Source organism: Stegodyphus dumicola, chromosome 6 (assembly GCF_044657685.1).
Source record: "Stegodyphus dumicola isolate Sdum_Otavi_A_Nest chromosome 6, ASM4465768v1".
NCBI classification, from domain to species: domain Eukaryota; kingdom Metazoa; phylum Arthropoda; class Arachnida; order Araneae; family Eresidae; genus Stegodyphus; species Stegodyphus dumicola.
Genome location: NC_140773.1, coordinates 206,898,999 through 206,924,485, shown reverse-complemented (window position 1 = coordinate 206,924,485; position 25,487 = coordinate 206,898,999). Strand labels below are relative to the sequence as shown.

Sequence of the window (25,487 nt, the reverse complement as noted above, 5' to 3'; positions counted from 1 at the left end):
TTCATTAAAATGCACAGACATGCGACAAATTACATAATGAAAATCATCTAAAGAAATAACAGTCAGTGTGAGCTGATATTACAGAAAGCAGTAGATTTCAGTAATGGCTTTTCTTCCATAATAATGTTTATAACTATGTTTCTCAAGTAAAAATTAACATAGTTATTAAAAAGAATAACTTATCATTATATAAATCCAACTGAACCATGCCACATACATTATAATAAGGCAGAAATTTCCAAGATTTGATAACAGCAATTATACAACTTAAATCAAATCAAGTCGAATTCGCATGTGACTACCTGCAAAAGGTAGATACAGTAGTTACTATCATACACTGATGAGCCAAAACATTATGACCACATACTCAAAAGCGTTGCACTACCTTTGGCCTGCAAAACAGCTGCACCTTATCTTGGCATGGATGCCACAAATTCTTGGTAGATGACTGGATACAGGTTATACCAAATGTCTAAGCAGCGATCATGCAAAATCAAGATATTCCGAAATAGTTGTGATTGAGCTCTGAGCTGTTGTTCCATGGCATCCCAAATGTGTTCTATTGGGTTAAGATCCAGCGAGTAAGGTGGCCAGGACATTACATGAAATTCATCCCTTATGCTCCAAGAACCACACCAACACAATTCGAGGCATGTGACATAAGGTGTTGTCCTGTTGGGAAATTCAATTTCCAATTGGGGAGACAAACACTATGTAAGGGTGCACCACAATTATGTTCAGATAGTTCGCAGCTTTCATGGTCTGTTTTACCACAAATAAAGGACCCAGAACCACCCATGAGAACATCACCAACACCAACCTGTGTATGACCTGCTATACACAGGTGGAGCAACTGTTCACGCGCAAGATGGTGTACTCTGACATGACGAACAATGTGATGAATGAGAAATCGTGGTTCATCTGACCGGGCAACTGTCTTCCGCCTATCCATGGTCCAGTCTCGATGTTCCCGGGCTCACTGTAGGCATAGTTGACAACGAGGCTTGGTTAACAAAGGTACAAACAGCTTGCTGTCTATTGCTAGTTTTACCATCATTTATCCTCTTTGTATAAATACTAACAATGGCAGATCATGAACAGCCTACCAGTCCTGCAATTTCAGAGATACTCGTTCCGAGTCTTTGGGCCATTACAAACTGCTCTCTATCAAACTCAATTAGATCAGCAGCATTTCCCATCATTCACAAAAGTAAGTGCAAGATTGATTCCTTACCTTCTCCAACAGCAGTTAAATACCATTTACACTTAGTTACATGCTTTCCACATGATCTAGATGAGTCCATCGAAAATGTGGGGATGGTCATAATGTTTTGCTCATCAGTGTATTTCACAAAACCATTTAGAAATTTTTACTACCAGTGAGAGCTTAGAAATACAATTCATCTGATTAAACAACATGTTTGAAGATATCATTACATTTTAATTGTCACTAGGATAAAAGTACGTATTAATATATATTAAAAATTTTAGCAAACAAATTATGTATATAATAAAAATGAGAGCGCGATATAACAGAATTTTTAGTATTTTTACATTATGCACCAGCCAGGCATTTGTGTGTATGTGTGTGTGAATCCATAAATGCTTTGATCCCCAGGTAGCATGCTATCCTTGGATATGAACATTTCGGTGTGTGTTTGGCTTCTCTTTCATAAGCATCGAAAAGCATGGCAGGTGCATAGAGGAAAAATGCCAAATTTTGTTAGTACCAGCAATATTTTTGGCATGATAATTTTAAATAGCATTGGAATTCTTAACCACTATTTAACACTTAAGAGTTTTTGGCCTTCCAATATGCTTTTGATAATTCAGACAAAAATGAATCGTGTGTTATGAATGCATACTTTTAATTGAGTTGCCAATATTCAGTATTTTCAAAGCTATATTTATGTGGCCCTCAGAACATGTAGACTACAGAATTTGTTTTAGTAAAAGGCTACAACAAAATAATTTAGAAAGGAACAAATATAATCTTGTTAAATATGAAAAGAATGGAATATTTCACAACTATGTTAATATTTCCAAACAGTATTCTGAATGACAGTTAAAACATCAATTGGACTATATAGAATGCATAGGAATAGCACTACACATAGGAACTAGGCTTGACTATTAATAAGTAAGGTAATAAAAGAATTTTAAAAATTACTACATAAAAGTCTATTTAAATAATATACGTTCCCATTTCCTATCAGAAGGTTTCACAACTATTTGTCAACCTCACAAAAAGTGACATCTACAAAAGTGATATATATTCCCATTTCCTATCAGTAGGCCTCATAACTGTTAGTCAAATACTTTCATGTCAAAAAAAATAAAATCCCTTGAGTTATGATCCATCAACAGATCATCTTTAACACTACCATTATTTTGAACTGCTTTCTAATTCTCTTGTTTAATGATTATTAAATCTTGAAACTGAAGATTAATTTGTTGCTAATATGCAATAAATCTAAAATTTATTCAATGAAAACTTTTTTAAACAAAAGTAATAAATTCTGTATTCATATTTTTTACATACGATAATTCTTATCTAAGCTTTTATGAAATATATAACAATGAATTCCAGAACATTTATTTAATCAAATAGTTACACAAAACTTTTAAACAATTTAATTACAAAATACACACAAACACTACGAGGTGTTTCAAATAACATTCTTTAAGTTTTTTTTACTTAGGTGTTTAAAAGGACAAAAGTTTTTTTACAATCCATTTTATAGCACTACAATTGGACAATTTATTAATAACAGCTACACAATTATGCATATTACAATGCTATAAACATAATTAAATATATATTTTATTATTTATGACTTAAAATAATTACTTTTCCGACAAATAAATATAGACAAAAATAAGACACAGTCCAGAAAACATACCTTTATTAACAGGAACAATGTAGGCTGAAAACTCAGAGCAGGCAGGAGAAAAATTCTTATTTTTATTTAGCCATAAAGTATCAGAGAAAACAAATTTATGAAATTCTTCTACTTTTTTCAGGTCTTCAGCACTTAAGATAACTGTATTTTTGAGCGCATTTACTTTAACCAAGATCTTTCCAGACTTTGTAAAAATGGGAAATGGGTTAACCTGCAAATAAAATGAAATAATTTTTAAGTTAAATTTGAAATACGGTAAAAATAATTTCTACCTAATAAATACACAAATTACGACTACATATTACGATTTAAATTGCATTATTAATTTTTTTCTAATTTATTTTTATCTTTAAAATCCAATTGTTTGTATTAATAATAAAGAATTATAAATAATAAAGAGTTATATTACATGTATTAATAATAAAGAATTACATTCAGTAATGCTTCAAGTATGAAATTAAAAAGTAACTTTTAAATATTATGCAGTTGTAAATAATATTAAAATTTTTTACAATATATCAACTTCCATTTCACCATCTTTTTATCATATTACCTTGTTCATGACAGGAATTTTTTTACATCTGAAAAGGATTCTGTATGAAGTAAAAAAAGAAAACTTATTTTTTATGCTGGTTTTCCAATTGTGCATCAAAACAACCATCAGGAAATTGTACTTTCATACATGAAAATTCTGAAAAATGCTGTAGAATTGTTAATTTATCAATGTTTATGAAAATTTGACAACTGGTATAAAGTAAATTAGTATAGTGGTATAGCAGTATTAGAAAAGTAAATAAGTTTTGTTGAAAGTGTAATTTTGCAAATAATAATTTAATGTTAATTATTAAAATTCACTAAAATCGAATACAATCATTTCAGCCGCCACAGGTATAGTGGTTAGAGTAGCTGACTGCTAAGCCGAAGGGCCCTAGTTCAAAATCCGGAGAAGGGATGGATGTTTATAAATGTCTAGTGTCGGCACGGCATGGTGGCACTCTAAATATGTGGTGAGCCGAAAGTCCTTTCATTTTTACTTCCTTGTATGAAGTAAAAAGGAAGTATTGTAATCGCAAAAAGTTTCAGGCAGCATATTTCAACGAAAATATCCATTTTGACCGCTATCGAATGCAGTTTAACGATGTTTTTGTGTGATATCTGTATGTAAGGACAGAATAAAAGACTCGTTTCCTCCAAAAAAATTATAAAATTAATTCTGAAGAGAAATTTTCATGGCGTCTGTATGAACGTACGTAAGTATCTTGCATAACTCAAAAACGAATAGCCTCAGAACGTCGAAATTTTGTATATAGGACTGCTATAACATGTAGATGTGCACGTTGTATTTTGGTTGCAATCGGCCGCACCAAACGTATATAAATATATTTATATATATATCCACTCTGTTACCTGTCTCAGTGATCTCAGTTTCTTTACTCTTATATGTTTGTAAATTGTACAATTTTTTGCTTTAAAAATGATTGAATTACGTTGCTTTTATCTTCCGGTTAAGGTTTTTATGCCTTTAGTAAATCTGCATGCAATATTTTTAGAATTATCAAAAATTTTAAAGTTGTTTAAGTGCCACTAAGCCTTTTTTTAATGGCAACCATTGATTGTTTACATTTGAAACAGCAGACTAGTGGATTTGTTGCCAATCTAGAGAAACTTAGCTTCGCAACAACAAAGATAACGCCTTCATTTATTATTGCCAATTAAATCATGCTTAATCCTTTCTGGAATGTTTTCGAGGAAATAAGTGTTGAAGATTTACTTCGTCATTTTTAATATAGATATTTTGAGTTTTTATGTATTTTTGCCTTCTCGCGAAGTGAGAACTGAATTAATTGAATGAGAAATACTCAATCGTCTGTGAAAAACTGTTTCTTTTTTATTTTATTCACTTAATTTCCTTTATACATCATTCTAGCTTTATTATAGTATTTGAATAGAACATGTGGCAACGATTAGATAATTCTATTCTTTAAATGATATAAATTTTGTGCATTATGAGTTATAATATGAACGAAATATAATACTGTTAAGTGAATCTAGCACCAGAGTGTCGCTATGGTAAACAAATACAGTCAAAAGTCGTTAATCCGGACGCCCATAATCCGGAATGATCTATAATCCGGACCTCAAAGTTACAAACTTTCTGAGCATGCGTCAACGCATAATGTGTTCACGCATGCGCATATGCGTTTATGCATGCGCTTTTAATGTATAACGGATGGTATAAGCTAAGCTAAAATTATCTAATTATCTATTTCAGTTAATGTTGCAGATTGCGTTGTTCCTTAATCTTCGCATTGGATCTGGCTTATTATTTTTTGCAGACTGTTGAGCAATTTTATAAAAGTAAGTTTGAACTTTCGATTATTTCAAATAGAATTTCCGATGCTAGATACTGTCAAAGGATCTACAAAGCAAAAGCATATTTCAATGTCCATCGAACAAAAAGTGGAATTGCTGCAAAAAATGGATAAAGGCATATCCTTTGTTTCTCTAACCATTCCAAAATCTGTTTATCAATTTCACGCTGCTCTGCGAGGGAGGGGAACGTCACGGCGCGCAATGAACTGGAAGTTGATCTGTCAGCACTATCCTTATCTTCAGGGCAGATGTTTGTATTCTATTCAGCTTATAGTTCATTACTAAATGTAGTATTTCATCTCGATGTACTCTGTCTTTGATATCATTTAAATCAAATTCATTATAAATATCACTTAAATCAAATTCATTATAAATATCACGAATACACATCAGTTTTCTGGTTGCAATTTTCTAATTTCGAATATGCGTAATGTATGCTTTACGCATGCGCACGTTGACAGAAATGTTTAATAAAGTAAACAAATAAATATTAAGCTTTTTTTTTTTTTTTTTGTAAATTTTGATACCCTTTATATCATAATTGTTCTTTGTTTCATAAATTACAGTTTCATATTTTTAATTTTATAATTTCTGCATGCCATCTTACCAGATTTAAACTGATGATCTATAATCAGGAAAAATTGATAATCCGGAATCGCCGAAGTCCCAACGAGTCCGGATTAAAGACTTTTGACTGTACTAGAGTGAATTCTAAAGAATGCATTTATTCTATTGTGGTTTATGCACTGTCGGCGAAGTAGATTTAATTCAATCCAATAAGTTTAAATGAAATGCAAGAAAAAATGTGTATGATTTAATATTCCGTACAAGGAAGTCGTGTGGTACACATCAGATTTTTCATCTGACAGGCCAAATCACTCTCTAGAGCTTATGTGCAAATAATACTTTATGCACTTGCTCCAGTAACCAAAACCAAAGTGTATTATGTCCTGTATATTACCAATATTTCATTTTAAGCATAAAATATTGAAAAATGGATGCTTTAATGCAATAAAATTAACAATCATTGGTAACTTTCTAAAATGCTTTTCCAGCAACTTCATTTTTATCAAATTTCATTGTTTACACAGAAAGAAAAAGAAGTTTTACTACAGAATAATATGTCTAATGATAACTAAAAAATAAATAAGAAAAATTTAGATTAAATACTTAATACTAATAGAACAGAAATAAAAGCATGTGTGAATTCAAATTTCACTAAGTAGAAAAAGTGTTGCTTGAAAATAATTAAATTAGTCTTGCCATAAATGGTTATATAGTTCTCATAACATTTATATTGCATAAGCATCATTTCATATATAATTGTTTATAACTGGTTATTACATTTCATGCCACTCATTTCTTAAACAGAAAATAAAATAAGCTACTTAAACTGTTAAAGTGAGGTTTGGTCGGTTTGACCTGTGACCAAAGTGTGAAGGGAAAAATTTCACCGAGTTTATGCACTTTAGACTCCACTGCTCCTCCCCAAAATAGCTTTTAAATAATGAAATTCCAATAAAAAAAGGGAAAGAAAAAAAAAAAAAAAAAAAAAAAAAACAGGCATTATTTGCATAATGAAATTCCAATTAAAAAGAAGGAAAGAAAAAAACAGGAATTATTTGCATAATTTCCAAAAATACAAATTCCCACTTTAGAAAAAACTATAATTGTTTCACACTTGTTACTTGATTTCGGTATATAGTTTGGCAATAAAATTTGCCAAACTTCGCAATTAATCGGTGGTCACCAGTAAAATCAACAAATATAATAAACTGAAGCTATTGCACTAAATTTTAATTTCTCGTGCATTAAATAATAAGATGTTTTCATGCAATATAATTAATAGCCATCAGCAATCAATCAAAATACTTTTGTAATGTACTGCTGTGCGTAGATAATGAGAAAAGGAGGGGGATTTACTATAGAAATATAGTTATAAGTTGAATAAAGGGCAGCACTTATATCCAAGTAGGAATTTTAGGTACTTTCAAGCCTTGCTAACTGTGAAGTTTCTACCCTGGATGGAATTTCAAGGAAGAACACCCAGGGGTGTGTTCCGAGAATCTCCTATTACCAATCTCGGGAAAGGATTTTGGTTTGCCGTGTATTTTGAGTGCCCCTTTCTGCATAGACACTTACAAATAACCACGCCTTTTTCGGGATTTGAACACATGCTGTTCGATATGGCAATCAATGTCACAAACCACAATCCCAACTGGGCAGCACCACAAATATACAATATTTGATAACAAAAGTGCACTGTAATTTTAAGTTACCATAAGGATGGTAAGCAACAATAGTTCAGTGAGCCACTGGAGGTTCAGCAGTGGGACAGGTAAGGCCCACTATGCAGAAGGGGGATCATCCATTTATCAACTTTCAGCCTGCTTGAGCTTCTAAACTTAAAATCTTGATTTGTCATTTGCTCTGACCTTTCTAAAAGGTTTGAAAGTACGAAGGCATATTTGACTACTAAGGCCCATACATTTTTTTCTTGCCATGCAATTCCTTACAGAACACTAAAAATATCTTGCAAAACTACCTTAAACCTGTATGTTATTTTATAATTAATTAAACCTTTTCTTCAATCACTGTATAAAATGAATATTGAAGAATATTCTTGCTTTTTTTCCCCTTCTTTGTAAACATGAAAATATTCTTCAAATTTCTTTCGTTAATCAAAAATGGTGCTAAATTAAACCTTTTATAAAACCAAAATGGCATAAAGCAAATATTCATAGAGTGGAGGATATTAATTACATGCATTTTCTAAATTACCTAATGCCTTAAGGTCTGTTAGCTAAGTTTTAACAACATCTCAACTGCAACAGAAACAAACAGCAGTAGTAACTCCCCTACTTTTTTTTTCCCAACGTTAAAATACTGATACTGGAAAAGGAACTGAATAATTTATCAGAAAAAGAATACTTTTTCAAAATTTTTACAGGAGGCAAAATCTTGGATATTAACAAAGCAACACTTTTCGATATAGTCATTGGATTAAACAGTGGCCTGTTTTGAGGGTTTAGACACTTTGGCAAAGGCTCAATAAGATCCATCTCAAAAACGTGCAAATAGCAAGGAATCCCTGACGCTGGTCTTGCATTTTTCAGAAATATTGGCACCTATAAAATATCAATAAACAAAAGAAATAATTATAAGGTACTAACAGAGATATAAACAACTACATAAATTTAAACTTATTCTAGAATACAATTCCCAGTTTTACACAAAAGAAAAAGAAAATTAGTTAACCCTTAAATGCAGGGGGGAAATGACAATTTGAGAAATTTTCACTTTATCTTCCAAAAGGTTATTAAAAAATAATACTAAGTCTAAAAACATTCCAGCTACTCTTCTATTTATAGCATTTTAGTTATAATGTGATTTCTTTAATTACAAACATTATTTATTTAAATGTATAAGCTTGCTAATGTATACGAGTGAAGGATTATCTGCATAATGCTTTGCTGTTAATAAGACTTAGAAATTTCACATATTGTTAATCAATGATTAGATCTGACACACAGTTTATTAAGCAGCTACAACTTCAATCCTATTCTTGACAAAAGTGGGTAACTGGACAGAGAAAATTACTTCAACCACTGGTAATAGTAATAATTACAGCAAATGCCATGTTTGCAGTTCATTTCATTACCAGGCATAAATGAAACATGAACAACAGCATGGCAAAATCATCTCATAACATTTTCTTATGGATGGAATCATCCTGTACTATAATCTTGCTCGTAAACAAAATCTGGAAAAAAAACTGACATCTTTTATAAGCTAAACAGAATTTTCAAAAAATTAAAATTATTAATGGAATATAAAAAAATTCTAAGATATTTTTATATCTGACTCCCCCCACAGCTGTTAAAACTCTGTGCGTGTGCGGTGGGGGGGGGCGCGTGTGTGTGTGAGAGAGAGAGAGAGAATCATTACCTGATGCTAGGGGTACAAGAAATATATCCATGTTTGCTGATTAATTGACATTCAATTAATTAATAATTCAATTAATCATATTAATTTCAATTTGTTTGTTGATTGTTTGACATTAAAAGAAAGGGCTTCAGAATTATGAGTGTTGAAACAGAATATGATTTGGCTGAATCATCTCTTTCTTTGGGCAATTATATTCTGAAATGCAAACCATCTTATCATCAAAACCTGTAGATGCCCATTCTTTTCAAGTGCACCTGATGTTTTTTAAGAACTCACATATTCAAGGTTATATTCTTCCTACACATGTTCATGCAATTCAAGAGCAGTTGCCATATTGCAGACAGACACCAGCTAATCCTTCTATTTTCAGTAATTTTCAGTAGCCAATAGTGATAAATCATGTAAAATCTTTATTCAGTAACTGTGATAAAACAACACTTCTAAATGTCACGTCACATAAACATTTCCAAGAAGGGAAAGAAAAGAGAAATTTAATGTTGTATCTAATGTTTTGGCACATCAGTTTACATATAACAATATAATTATGTATATAATGACATAAATTAAGCTCTATGCACTTTGAAGACAAGCTTCAGTGCAAAATTAATATTATAAATAAATTTATTAAAGACACTAGAGCATTTATTGCATGTGAATGTAGTGTAAATTGACTGCTTGCTTGGTTAAGTACTTTTTTAATAATTAAAATAACTCTTCAAAAAATGAAGTCAAATTGTAAATAATTTTCATTAACATTTTAATTATCTTGCTTACATGCTTTCATAGAAGCATGAACATTTGAACCATCTGAATCTATCTACAACCATTATTATACATTCTAACTGAATATAGTACACATACAGATCAATTTGTAGAATTTCTTTACATAAATCAATATATTATTTAAAAGTTATATGAGTTGCTTACGTGTTTGTCATGTGGTTGTCTCCTCCTGTTTTTTTCAGGTAGAATTTCATCAATATTTTTTTTAATGAGACCTAATTCTTCAACTAATGCTTTGTCTACTGAACAACTTACAGGCATTAAATGTTCATCTAATTCACCTAATAAAACCAAAATAAAACATATAATATGAGATGTAAAAAATACCATTCCCTGTTATAAAATGATTAAAAAAACACTTATGTAATTTTAGTAAGAATAATAGGCCACAATATAATTTTAAAAAAATGATTAATAGGCCACAATATAATTTTTAAAAAAAATGATTAGAAAAACACTTATGTAATTTTAGTAAGAATAATAGGCCGCAATATAATTTCAAAAAAATCTATATATACCTAATAAATAATCTAATAAGAGAAATATAGTTTAAACTTTCAATTATTACTATGAGAAGCAATTTTTTCCAAAGCGTATTCAAAAGATTTTGCAACAATATCACAGTTTGTTACATATTTCATGCTTCTAGAATATAAGAAGATCCATAACTTATTTCAGACATACATAATCAAACCCATATCAACTTCATAGAAAAGCCTAACAGTTCATTTTCAGTTATAAATCCTGCCTTTCAAACTGCTGCAGTAATTTAACTATAATTCTCTCCTTTGCATAGGTATATAAATTTTTTGAAAGATGGTATCTTCAAATTGGTTGAAACTGAAATACAATTCAATGTTGATAATTTTTAAAGCCGTAAGAAAGTCCCAAGAACAAAAACTGCTAATTTTTATCCTATTTCATCTCTGTCTTACATATTATGAAAAATGTCCCATGTTAGTTAATAAGACAAGCATTGCAAAGCAATATTTTGTTTTGTTTTTCATATCATGGAATTATATTGTTAATTTATATACAGTCAAAAGTCATTAATCAGGACGCCCATAATCCGGAATGATCTCTAATCCGGACCTCAAAGCTACAAACTTTCTGCGCATGCGTCAACACCTAATGCATTCACGCATATGCATATGCGTTTAGGCATGCGCATAAACGTGCACGCATGTGCTTTTAATGTATAATGGATGGTATAAGCTAAGCTAAAATTATTTAATTATTTATTTCACTTAATGTTGCAGATTGCATTGTTCCTTAATCTTCGAATTGGATCCGGCTTATTATTTTTTGCAGACTGTTAGAGCAATTTTATAAAAGTAAGCTTGAACTTTCGATTATGTCAAATAGAATTTTCGATGCTGGAGCTACCAAAGGATCTACAAAGCGAAAGCATGTTTCGATGTCCATCAAACAAAAAGTGGAATTGCTGCAAAAAATGGATAAAGGCATATCCTTTGTTCCTCTAGCCATTTTGAAATCCGTTTATCAATTTCAAGCTGCTCTGCGGGGAAGGGGAACGTCGCGGCGCACCATGAACTGGAAATTGATCTGTCAGCACTATCCTTATCTTCAAAGCAGATGCTTTTATTTTATTCGGCTTATAATTCATTACTAAATGTAGTATTTCATCTCGATGTACCCTGTCTTTGATATCATTTAAATCAAATTCATTATAAATATCACGAATACATATCAAATAGTTTTCTGGTTGCAATTTTCTAATTTCGACTATGCGTAATGTATGCTTTATGCATGCACGCATTGAAAGAAATGTTTAATAAAGCAAACAAATAAATATTAAGCTTTTTTTTTTTTGTAAATTTTGATACCCTTTAGATCATAATTGTTCTTTATTTCATAAATTATGGTTTCATATTTTTAATTTTATAATTTCTGCATGCCATCTTACCAGATTTAAACTGATGATCTATAATCCGGAAAAATAGATAATCTGGAATCGCTGAAGTCCCGACGAGTCCGTATTAAAGACTTTTGACTGTATTGGTATTTCTAACATTAAAAAAAAAAAAAAAATTAAAAATTAAAAATAATCATGAGTTTGATTCTGCACATTTTTACTACTTACACAAAATTTCAGTTTAAGAAGTACAATCATTTTGAATTAAACAGTAATGTGTGAAAAAGATAAATAATCAAAATGCTAGGAAATGACACTTTTTATATACAATGCAATGTATCCATTAGCCAAATGACTACATCTGAGGAGCAGCCTTTAGTAAAAAGAATGTGCTCTTAGTGCTCTGGAAATTCTTAAATGGAATTTCCTATGGAAAGCTGAAATCTATAGGTATGATATATAAGTCTATGATTCTTGAAATGCTTATTTAAAAAAAAATTACAATTTGAAAACTACAAATCACAGTTTTTATAATTTAATCACAGTTTTTATATTAATACTTCAAAGAGTTTAAGATTACAATTTCAAAATACTGCTGAAGGGAAGGTAAAAAAATTTTAAATTATAAGATTAAAAAGAAACTAAAATCTGATTTTAGTGTGTAGATTGTGGATTAATACCCAAAATAAATTTTTAGCTAAGCAATTATGATACATGTATTGTTTAGGAATTAGTCTCCCAGAAATCAAAAATACAAAATATAAAATCTTATATTTAAACTGAGCTATTCAAAAAGGCAGAGCCAAACGAAGGGAAGTATTTTTGCTCTAATGTTATTTCACTGTTAATGCCATATACAGACTTGAGTACTTATTTAATACCCAGGAGATGTGACACTGAATTGCTAGTACATGAGAATTGCAACAAATGTAAGTAATAATACTTTTCATTTTGTTAGGATATTCTATCTACTTAATGGAAATAATGCACACCTCAATAATAATAATTTAATACCAATCTTTTGAAAATGTAATCCTTTTCAAAATTTTTACAGGATGCAAAATTCAAAATTTTTCAAGATGCAAAATCAATGAATTGAAAGCAATGTAAATCTTAGAGGTTTTCTTCAAGTTTTTTTTTTTTTTTTTTTTTTTTTTTAAGAAAGGAAGAAAAGGAAAACTAAAAAAAAAGATATGAACGCAAGATGATAAGCAAAACAAATGAACTAACATCATAGATTTAAAGCTCAATATTATATAATTTATGAATCTTAAAACCAAGATTTATAACTCTCTACATACACACTGTTAGTTGTAACAGCCAAAAATTTTCAGTAATGATAGGCAATGTTGGCAATAACATGCACATTCTTAATGAAATTTTTTTATATATATTACTAACTAAAGACATTTAAACAAATAAAGAAAGACCTTTTTATTTTCATTTGTTATTAATGAGGTACTGCTTTCATATGGAGTCCAATCAAATTTATAGCTTCTTGAAAATCTATGCAGCCAAATGAAACTTTCATTAAAAAAATTTGCTAACAGCATAGGAAAAAAATAGATGCATTCCAACATCTCTCATTCAATACATCATAACTTCATTTAAAGTACATATTGTAAAGTTAACCATACAGCATTTAAAATGTCTGCCAGTTTCAAATGCATAAAATCAATCTAAATTTATAACGAAAATAAATGCTATGTTTGGTTGTTTTAAAATTTCATAAATGTGACACACACAGCAAAATGGAAAATCATAGCTATTTATAAAGAGTGAATTAATAATTATAGAAATAACTTTTGGCACACAGTATTTGAATGATAAAATATACTCACCAATCTCATGCAACAACTTGCATGCTTTCAAAGCTGCAGACATCTTTGCTAACCTCTTTTGTTTCATATTTTCACCCTTAAGTTAAAAAGAAAACAAACATTTTAATTTAGAAGCTCTACAAAAATGATAAAATTTATAAATTATTAAATCATTCAATACAAATTAATCTGTTAGCAAATTTTTGTAATTACTTGTGGTACAAAAGACAAGATTCAACAATATAATGACCAGCCTTTTTTGATTTAATGATTTTTAGTAATATTTAATAAAAATTAAACTTTATTTGAAAGGAAGAAAAAGAAAGATGAAAGGAGGAAATACTTTTTTAATCTAAGTACAATTTTCCAATGAAAAATTTGACCAAAAAAGCCATTAGACAATGTATATTAGACCATGTATATTTTATTTCATAATTCTCATTAAACAAATACGATGAAATTGAAATAAAAAAGTACCTTTATTTTGTATCAAACATTATATGAATTTATTTTTAAGTTATATAATTATGGCGATAGCACTGCTACATATAAATAACAGTTACCACAGTTCTATAATCAGTGGGATGAGCTAAGAGAAGTTCAAAATGAAAATATTTTCTCTACTGCTTCTAATTTTCATTTTTATTCAATTATATATTTCTATTATTACATACGGAAGAAAAAACTAAATATTGCCTAATATTATAAATACAGTCTACCACAAAGCAATAAACTGTAAATGCTTATCAGAGATTATGTGAGAAACTAACCACTGCAATTTATAATAACAATGCCCTAACATTAAGGCAATTAAGACAACTGGTTTGATTTGGTCAACTGGCTTGATACTTAGCTGACACAGATGCAAACATTTAGCTGACAGGACACTTAGCCAACAAGGACATTTAGCCAAGACATTTAGCTGCCAGTACATTTAACAAACAACATATTTAGTAGATGGCCAAAATAAGGTTGCTTTTCTGTTTAGTTTTTATAGTCTGCTTTAACATTAAATAAAGTTAAAACTGTAGTACTTGTCCATTAACCTTCTCAATGTGTACTCTGAAAACAGTCTTTTGTCAGATAAATATGGACAAATTTACTGAAACGCTGTCACATGTTTTTTGTAAACATGCACATGCTGTCAGCTAAACATGGTGTTGGCTAAACACGCAATTAGTTAAACATGTTGTCAGATAAATGTCCTATTGATTAAATGTATTGTTGGCTAAATGTCCTGTCCATGCTGGTGTTACATTTAAAGTTTGTTAATATTATTTTATTTTAAAACTATCTGACTGACTCCTTAACTTGTCTTTCTGGTGCCAGACAAAAAAAAAAAAAAAAAAAAAAAAAGTAAAATAACCACTAAATTCTCATAAAAATATATGAACTCTTTAAGTGACTGGAATGTAAAACTAAGACTTTAAGTTAGACTAAATTACATAAATCATCAACAGAGTAAAATAAAGTTTATCATTTCAAATCTTATACTCTTTAAGTCAATACTGAAAAGATAATATCCTCCCTGGTGTTTTGGTAAATTCAAAAGATTATTTTTCAATGAATTACAAAAATGTGATTCACTTTCTAATTCTATAAATGCTATCTCATTCTAAAATAAAACTATATCAGCTCTCCTTCCTAAAAACACATTTCAGTATAACTCTAGAGACAGCCACAAACACTTTTCATTTAAATATAACCACAGGACACTTCAAAACACCAGGAAGAGATAAATCCCACAAGTAAAAAGTCAAGCACCAGTTCAGATAAAATTAAAACTTTAATTCATAAACTTGCATATTCATTACATATTTATTATTAAGATGCGCTGTAAAACATTTGAAGTAAATCAAATCATCTTAAATAATCATAAGACAAAATACACCTATACACAATATAACTTACAATAATGGTTTGTTTTAAAGATGAATTTATTTGCAGATGTAACATGCACACATATTGAATCTCATTAGAATCAGGATCCACAACTTTTATATCCCAATGTGGTTCTGACTTGGTAGCAATGTCTGATGGTAAATTTGCACAATATCTGCAAATATGTAAATACAAAATATAAAACAATGCAATACTTGTATGAAATAACATACTACAGCATTGACATGAAATAACACACAACTCATACTCTAAGTTATAAACGTTTTTTCTACAAAATAAAAAAATTAAAAGCATGCAAAGAAGCAACTTCAGTTGGGCATAGATTTTGAATAAAACTCGAATTAGTTTTGAGAGAGATCATGCACACGTCCTTCTTCTTCATGAGCAAAAACACTTTGCCTTCTTCAAAAGCAAAATAGTTTTTGTTCCAAATCAAGAGTTTTTATTCACAAATATATGCCAAACTAAAGCTGTTTTTTTTTTTTTTTTTTTTTTTTTTTTGTCTACTTTTAAAGGTTATATCGGCCTGATTCTCTTCCAGTTTGAAAATAAAAGATATCCAATTTTGTAATTTATATATGCTATAATTATGATACATAAATAATATTATGATAAAATTAATATAATAATTATCATGCACAAGTCCATAACACATTGTTATTTGTATCAAAAGTACATTATTTTGATTTTTTATTTTTCTGCAAAATAATTTGCTTTAATGAAATAAAATAAAAAATTACTTACTTTAATTAATCTATTAACTTCTACAATAAAACATCTTAGTCAAAACGTATTTTTTATTAATAAATAAATTCATACTCCTAAATTTAAAAAAATATAACTATCTTAATAAATTTTCTTCTCATAAAAAAATTAGATTTTATTTTTTTTCTAAAATTTGTTTTAAATAAAATAAATTTAATGCAATGAAAAAACTTTACCTTCAGAATTAAAAAGAAAGAAAACCAACACTAAAAAAAATTATTCTGCACAAAATTTTCTGTAACATTATAACTAAGAATTTAATGGTAGAGATATATGAAGTTTCGCATTAGCAACACTACCTCAGAAGATTTTAATGCCAAACCACAAAAATATAGCTAAACTGTGTCTGTTCATCAAAGGGAAAATTCACTAAATGAAATTTTGAAGATCTGCAATGTTAAAAAATTGTTAATATACACATATATAATAATATACAAATTATAGTAAAATATTTTGGCTTCTTTCTGAGATAGTATTGCTAATTCTAAAGTACTTTGTACTAGAAGTACGATATTTTTATCAAATACACAACAGTTTAATATTGAACAAGCTCAGCTCTAAATTGCATAAATTGCATTTTAAATGACAAAAATGTAGTACCTATTTATTAAAGATATGGAAGAAGACATTGTGACACGTGGACCTTGAGGACCATAAGGCATATAAGCAGAAATCAAACCATCAGCCATATGATCTGAAATTTCTTCTTCACTTGGCATTATACGATTGTGACATCTTTCTAGCAGCATCTTTATAAAGAAAAGCAAAAATTCTTTATATAATTTATAACTTAAAACATAACTTTCAGCTATAACTAAATGATAAATATGATTTACAAAATGGGAAAATATGAAATTTATAAAATACTAAACAATTATAAATACACACTATATTTAATCATCTTTATTTAATTCATTACATACATAGATTAAAGGAAATTGTGTTCTAAAATGCCAACAGAAATTATGCAGGTAGTCATTTTTCCTCTATATACAAACCTGAATGGCTTTTCACTCAGCATATGATGTATGACATACTTCCATTTCCTACCACAGGTCCACCATATCAAATGTGATACACAAGAGAAGAATAACTAATGTTCATTTTATATAAGTTGGGCCAAATAAGACCTACCAGTGTAAAACACAAATAACTTTTTTATTTTTCGATATAATTATATTTTTCTTTTTGTAAGTTATAATTGAATTCTTGGAAATTTATTATGGAACAATACAGTACAAAACAATGCATTACAATTATCTAGCTTTTCTATTTTTGTCAACAATCAATTGTTATGACACAGCATAAATATTGGCAATATTTTAATTCAAGTGTACTGCTTGGTGCACTGTTATGGCTAATAGAGTAATCGGCCCATTATTTCTTCGAGAATGAGGATAGAACGCTGGAAACGATTTCCAGAGCTTCTTACATAACAATGATTGAAAACTTTTTGTGGCCAATGGCGGAGCAGAATCCTTTTTTTTTATGGAGATATTTAAAAGACAAAGTGTATGTTAATAAACCAGAGATTATTAGACAGCTGAAGCAGAATATTCAAGATGAAATACTGAGCTTTCAAACAGAAACATTACATGGTGTAATGGAAAACGTGTTAAAAAGAGTGAATCTCTGTATTGAGAAAAATGGTGGACAATTGTCTGATATATTTCATACATAATTTCCATAAAATATATTTAATGTATAAAAAATTAATCAAAATAAATTATTAATACAAGAGTTATCCGTGTTTAACATTAGTAGGTCTTATTTGGCCCACCCTGTGTCTATTTAATATGATAAAATAGAACACTGTATTTTAAGTTTAAAAAATTAATAAAAGAGTTCTTCAGCACTCCTAGATTACGGGCCCATGGAAAGTTCACTCTCCTTGTGCTAGGAACAAAGTGGTTAAGAATCCTGCAACATCTATATTTGAAGCCACACATTTTAAAGATGCCCTGTTATGCTAAAATATTAGGAAAATGGGTGAATTTGCCATTGAAAAATTTAACTTTTTGCTTTAAATTGTTAAGATCTTTTTAACTTAGAAATTTTGCTCAATCATTAATCATTCATCAAAATATAATAAAACATCAAAACAGAATTTCATATGGCTATATTTCTGGTTTACATCTCTCTTTTGAGAAATGAAACGGTTCTCCCATTTTTTTACTTCAGATAGTAACAAAAGATAGTACAACTCTCTTTTAATGGGCAGAATGTCTAGTAAACATAATACAAGGTCAGAGAACAAAGACATTTCTAAGGTGTGATTGTGAACATTGAAAGAAAAAAATATTAGATGCAACCTCAACTTCTGTGGCATGCAATGAAAATAATAGTTCAGTTATTTTTCAACTCCAAGGAATAAATTAAGAAAAATAATTAAAACCAAAAAAATAAAACTTCTTTCAATACTTAATTTATTTGAGATCATATATACTAGAAAGATATTATAAGCAATAGTTTAGAATTCTAAAATATTGAAGGAAAGCCTAATGGATAGTTATGATGATGAGGCTGTCATTTCTTAAAGGAGGAAAAAAATAGAGATACTGTTTTTAGTACTTACCACTGCTTCAAAGAGATTTCAGATGGCGAAATGAAACTGTCTTTCAAGGCTAAAAATTCAGGATACTGCATATTGCTATTATTCGAAAACTATTCAATTATGACTGTTAAATTATAATTTGACTTCCCACAAGAAAATACAAAGGTTGGCATTTATTCTTAATGCTTCTTTCCTTCCTTTTAAGTATGAATAATCTCACAACCATATACATCGTATACGTAAATAAGAAAGAACTGTTTTAGGGGGTCTACATTTATAAATTAAGAGAATTCCTGTAGATTTTTAGACCTTTGTTAAGGCAGAAAGAAAATACCTTTTCTGTATGTCTTAAAGAAATGTTCCATGTACTTAAAGCATTTTGAATAATCAGTATCGGGTGCTAGAAAATTTCTATCACAGAGAGAAAAATTGGAGGAACAGTAAAATAAAAAATAACTTGATTTTATTGCAGTCAACTTTCTAGTATACTAACCTTTTTGAGATGGCACATCTAAAAATGAACAACCTTTCTGAGAACATAAATAAAATATTAGTGCTAAGCATAATTTTTTTTTAAACTAATCACCTCCAGAGAAGACCAGATCATTAGAAAACATCAATGATCATCTTAGAAAGGGTTTGCTCTATTTTGATACTTTTACAATTCAAATAATAAATCAGAGATTGAATAAAATAAAATGAAAAGTGTATACAAATATGTCTTATGTGACATAACAAGGATAAAATTTATATACAGTAAAAAGTGCTAATTATATTAATAAAAAATATGGAGTTAATGGAAGCAAATCACCTGAAAGAAGATAAATCTGGAAATTATATAACATGTAAACACAATAGTTTTTTATTATCACTTGGAAGTAGGTCTTTTTATTATTAATTTATTATTTTTTATTATTATTTATTAAAAAAAGAAATGCAATATTCACACCCTGTGCTGTCTTAATTAATTAAATGGTAATAAAAACTGCACAATCTTGCTCTTAGAGATATGCCAACTATAAAATAGTTCTACAAAATAATGATGAAAGGAATTCAGAAGAAAGCTATTTATGCATGCCAGTGCCTGCAATTTGTACAGAGGCAGCATTCCAAAACTAAAGCTCTCAATCTTCAGTGAGTGAAGGAAAATGTAGTCTTTCTTTATTAGCTTCAGAAAGATAAACTGTGCACAGAGAAATTAATTAATATGTCTGCTGTTTAAAAAAAAAAATTAAGAAGCCTTAAATGAGTTATTCAGAAAAAATTTACCAAAGAAGAAAAAGATCAGAAAAGGAAAGCAAAAATTATGCAATTGTATGTTAGTGTAGCACAACTGTGAAGCAAAAGGCAAATTTTATTGGTCAAAAGAATCTTACAAGAAATCAGATAACATATTTTAAAGCATAGACTTGCAGTATGATACATTTTAAAATCTAGAAAAGGCAAAAAAGTTATGCTGTACTGCAAAATATAGCATTTAGAGGTTATTGTTATTATGTGTTTTAAAATTCTGCAACCCAAACTTAATAAATATATAGTAATTTTGATTTTAGTAACAATATGCTAGGCATGATTTGTTCAATTGAAACTACAGTACAAAGTCTGTAATCCAGACATCCATTATCCAGAATGATCTATAATCCGGGCCTCAAAGACACAAACTTACGCATGCGTGTTTAATGCACGCATCCACTACGCATGCACATTTCTAATAGTGAAAAAAGTGACAGAGACAAAACGAAAACGAAAAAATTTCGATTCACAAGTTAGTCGCTATTCTCGACACAGCAATTACAGGACTTGAACAGTGGAACTTTGTAACTGAACAAGAAATTATGTCTGTTTATCGAATTAAAGAGAAAGTATTAGCACAAAAAATGAAGCAACTTAAACAACTTACATTGAAAGAAATGTTTAATAAAGTAAACAAATAAATATTAAGCTTTTTTTTTGTAAATTTTGATACCCTTTAGATCATAATTGCTCTTTATTTCATAAATTATGGTTTCATATTTTTAATTTTATAATTTCTGCATGCCATCTTACCAGATTTAAATTAATGATCTATAATCCAGAAAAAACCCTAATCCGGAATCGACAAAGTCCTGACGAGTCCAATAAAGTCTGCTTGTGATCTCCTCTCGCATAAACTATGCCACAAAAATCTAATTCTCTCAGTAATTATCTACATTAATTTCAAGTTAAATCTTAATTTGGAATACAAGTTTAAATGCAAGAATTATTTCAATTCGTACAAACAGCTTACTCAGAAATTATGTGAAACCGTAGTGCTCTACTTCGCTAATGCATTTTCATTAGAATTGATGAATTTAACCCTTGACTTTGCCTTTTCTATATTTTCGCCTTTGGGTGAGTGGTGTGAATGCATCCTAATTGACTTGGTTACCGAGAATGGCCTTAGGGCATAAAATTGAACTATCTGGTAAAACTTCTATGTAATTGTATGCCAGTATTGAAAGAAACAATCAATCTGACACGAAATAAAATGCGACTTTTTTTATAATGAGGCATTAAAAGATACCAGGAGGAAAAAGTGGCTTCAATTGCACCATTTTTTGGTGACTTTATCTCTTGCTCCAGCAAAATGGAAAAGTACCGAGTTAACATTTAGAACAAACAGATAGCAGAAAATAGAGTTTTCCAAGATATCTCATGAATAAGATTTTAAAGAAAACCAAGAATTGATTCATCAGTTTGAATGTAATGTTAGACTTAGAAGGTGAAAATGTATCTGCATATAAATTCAGATTTCAAAATTTAATACACTGCATTAAGTAATTAATGCACATTTTGAATATTATTAAATTCTGAATAATATACCTTTTACAAATTATATTTAGCTCTTTTTACTCAAGTTTCAAGTTTGCTTCGAAAAGTCATAAAATGGCGTTTCCAGAATCTTTCCTCAACTCTTTTTAATTATAGATATTATAAAACAAGCAACTCCATTAGTTGCTTCAGGCATACTGACACATTTTTTAAACACAGGAATTATGGCCAGAAAAAGTGGAACAAATGGAAGGAACTAATTTTTTTAACTTATTATTATATCTTGTGTTTTTAAGCCAGTTTAGCTCTAAAATTACTTCATGTTTTCTCTTTTTACAATATGTGTGCCACAACAAGGCAATATTGATAACTACTGTGAGGCTATTTAAACTGTGGGTTATTTATCTGACAATCTGAGAAGATTTTGGGAAACTGAATGGGTTCATGAAGCAAAAAACAATCTGAGAAGATTTTGGGAAACTGAATGGATTCACGAAGCAAAAAAACATGAAGAGTCAGGAAGAAGGTTTCCAGTGAACTGAGAAAAAGAATTGACATTGCTTATTTATGCACTTCGCCTTCACAATTTATTGATTATGTTCTAAATCTCACTAACAATTACTCACAATTATTATGTGTAGTATTAGTTATATTTTTACGTTCCTTTAGAACTCTAGACATACATAACAGAAAGGAACATAGAAACGAATGGGATGGGTGAGTTCAAAAGAATTAAATGAAGTACTAAATGAGGCAGAACTTTTATTAGTAAGAGGGGTTCAAGAATGTAATTTTTACTTAGATTACAACTTCCTAACACAAGGTAAATGCATTAACCCATTAACCGCCAAAACTACAAGGAATGTTTCTTTTCTCATGAAAACAATAGCAAATATTAAATTAAGCATTTATAACATAAATTTACATTGAAAATTTAAAAAAATGCTCTTACTTGTGGAAAAAGCGAGTGTTGCGTTTACGCAACGTCAGTGGAATAAGACTACAGATGTTTAGTGAGTAGGATTGTACTCGTGTGATGTATCTTTTGAGTGGAGCGCAGGATTACTTTTTAGCTGTATAACGTTTTATAAATATACAAATCACTTTACTTGTAATTAATTTAATATTAAAATATACATTGTATTTCTTTTAAAAATACAGATTATTTCAACTGAAAGATTCAAGCATGAAAAGCTTGATTACAATCATGATGTAAAGCTACATTACATACTTTGCATCTGTAAACAGTCTGGCTATGATACTCTTTACAACAAAGTCTTTTGTTATCAACGGACTTTACGATAAAATGACTACCATCTCCATGCAATGGTTTTTGAATGCTGAATTTACTAGGTCTTCCTGTTGCTGATCTATTTCTGGCTATTTCTACACTCTCAATAGGAGTTTGCAAAAGGAATAATGCATTCTCGCATCTGAAATCTAAAAGAGACTTTATATTTCCAGTAGTAAAAAGTGGTGATATTTAGTAAGTTTAGATACGGTCTCACCACATATAATTTATCAGTATTGTCAATTTGACTATTGTCAAATGCAAATTCTGCTTTATATTCCTGTACTGCAAACGTGATATCTATTATCGTACAACAGGAACAGAAATGTCCTTATCAAAAGAATAATACAGTTTTTCTTGAAGTAAAGAATGATATCCTGTAAGCAATAATATTCCAATAAATCTTCTCATATAGGCTTCAGATGTAATAAATTCTGGGCATTATTATTATTATTATTATTTTGAGCGTATATATTTGTCTGTTCAACGAGAAGAGACTAAATGGCTAAACCAAAAAGAAAATCGAAAGCACTATTTTTTTCTTTTATAATTTCTCTTCTATCTCTTTCTTCATGTTCTTCCTGAGACATAACTAACAGTTCCTTTTTTAACCACTTCAAGATTTCAGTCTTCTGCTTTTTAAACTTTTTAGTGTGACTATAACTGCTTTTAGAAGGCTGAAACGTACTTCTTACGTGAATTTCAACTTCCCCAGCAGCATCATTTGGTAAAATATCATTATTTAAAACATTGCCATTCCTTTGCTTCTTTGTCACTAGCTTCTGCAATTTCTGGGGGAACAACAACAATATCAGTTTCATTCTGGTCATTATTAACATTATCATCATCAAAAAATCTTTGAAGGGCTTCTTCTAATGTAAAATACCTCGTTCTAGACAATTTTAAATAACCAGAACATCGAAAGGAGTGAGTGAAAAAGGAGATTGACTACCCGTTTCCTGCTGACGTTGCATCAGCGCAACACCTGTTTTCTTTTCCTTCCCATCACAAATATAAACATCTGACTGATGTAATATTCTGATAAATGGTAACCTTGACTAGAAATAGATCACTCATAAAGATGGCGATTCATTCGTTAAATATTTTCAGCAAAAATACCCGGTCGAAAATTTTGCTTAAAGTACGAGATTAATTATTATAAACAAAATGATTGTTGAAGGCAAATATTTTTTACAGAAATAATCTTCATAATATTCCCTACACAAAATCATCTGCTGGTATAAAATATCTTACGTAGTTATATTTATATACGCATTTATTTTGACCGTTGTGTCAACGCAACACCAGCGGCTAATGGGTTAACAATAAAAGCCATTTGCTTTCTTTGCCTCCTTTTTTTAAGGGGCCATTCTAAAATTTTTGTAAAAACATTAATTCTGCCTGCTCAATGTCTAAAGTGATCAGCGAACATTATCATTAGAAATATTTACACGTGGGTTCGCAAGCATTATTGTGTTTTATGAGGTGGAAATGTTGGCCATTACAATGCAGGAATTTAACTTAAAAAATTACTCATGAATATATAACTTGTAGTAAAAATTGTCACTATCAAACAAATAATGGGTTCATTACCCATAGAGTATGCAAATCCCAATGCACCTTTTAACCACATAAGCACCGATTTTTGCGACCCATTTTTTTTAGGTACAAGGAATCGAGGAAAGAACCTTTCCATAAGGTATATTTAGCACTTTTTATTTGCTTTATAACAAAGGCAGTGCATCTCAAACTAGCCTTACCATGGATGCCTTTATTACCACCTTAAGATTTATTGCTCAATGCAGAAAATGCTCAGTCATTTCCTCAGATAGTGCTGTTCAGGGCAAATGCCGAATTGCAAATATTTAACAATTTAATTAGATTTTCTGATGAAAAATTAGCAGATTATTCAGCTGAAGGAGAAATTATTTGGGAATTTATTTCCTCCCCCCCAGGCCCTAATTTTGGTGGGCTATGTGAATCCAGAATTGAATCAGTGAAATATCACTTAAACCAAACTGTAGGTAATGTAAGGCTAACTTTCGAGAAATTATTGACTGTAGTGACTCAAATAGAGTCACTTTTAAACTCTCATCTGATTACTCCATTATCTGCCGATGTAGATGATCTAGAAGCCTTAACACCAGGACATTTTCTCATTGGAAGACTCTTGAATGCTACTGTAGAACCAGAATTAATTCATATACATTAAAGCAGACTCTCAAGATGGAAACCAACTACCAGATTAGTCCAAATGATATGGAACCATTGACATAGGGACTAATTAATGACATTACAACAGCATTCAAAACGGAAAGCAGAATGAATGACTACTAAAATTGAGATGCTAGTACTAGTTAAGGAAGATGAGTTTTCTGTAAATAGATGGGTGTTAGGGCGCATTACAAGACTTTCCTGGAGTTGAAGAAGATTAGAGCAACAGAAATTCAAACAGCAAGAGGCATCATTAAGCGCACAATTA

General features: G+C 29.8%; 1 protein-coding gene across 6 annotated transcripts in view; it reads right to left on the bottom strand.

Annotated features, from left to right (window-relative positions):
* The window catches only part of LOC118194910 (endoribonuclease Dicer-like), a 74,322-nt gene that overhangs the window by 21,271 nt on the left and 27,564 nt on the right, over positions 1–25,487 (bottom strand). For 5 of the 6 annotated variants that reach the window (XM_085819401.1, XM_035366121.2, XM_035366122.2 and 2 more), the window contains exons 5-10: positions 16,971–17,119; positions 15,615–15,759; positions 13,725–13,800; positions 10,152–10,288; positions 8,225–8,404; positions 2,904–3,114 (exon numbers count right to left, since the gene is read on the bottom strand). In XM_085819401.1, the coding sequence (XP_085675527.1) occupies positions 2,904–3,114; positions 8,225–8,404; positions 10,152–10,288; positions 13,725–13,800; positions 15,615–15,759; positions 16,971–17,119 (898 nt within the window). The remainder of the gene's footprint in view (positions 1–2,903; positions 3,115–8,224; positions 8,405–10,151; positions 10,289–13,724; positions 13,801–15,614; positions 15,760–16,970; positions 17,120–25,487) is intronic. The other variant, XM_085819403.1, reaches the window with a different exon arrangement.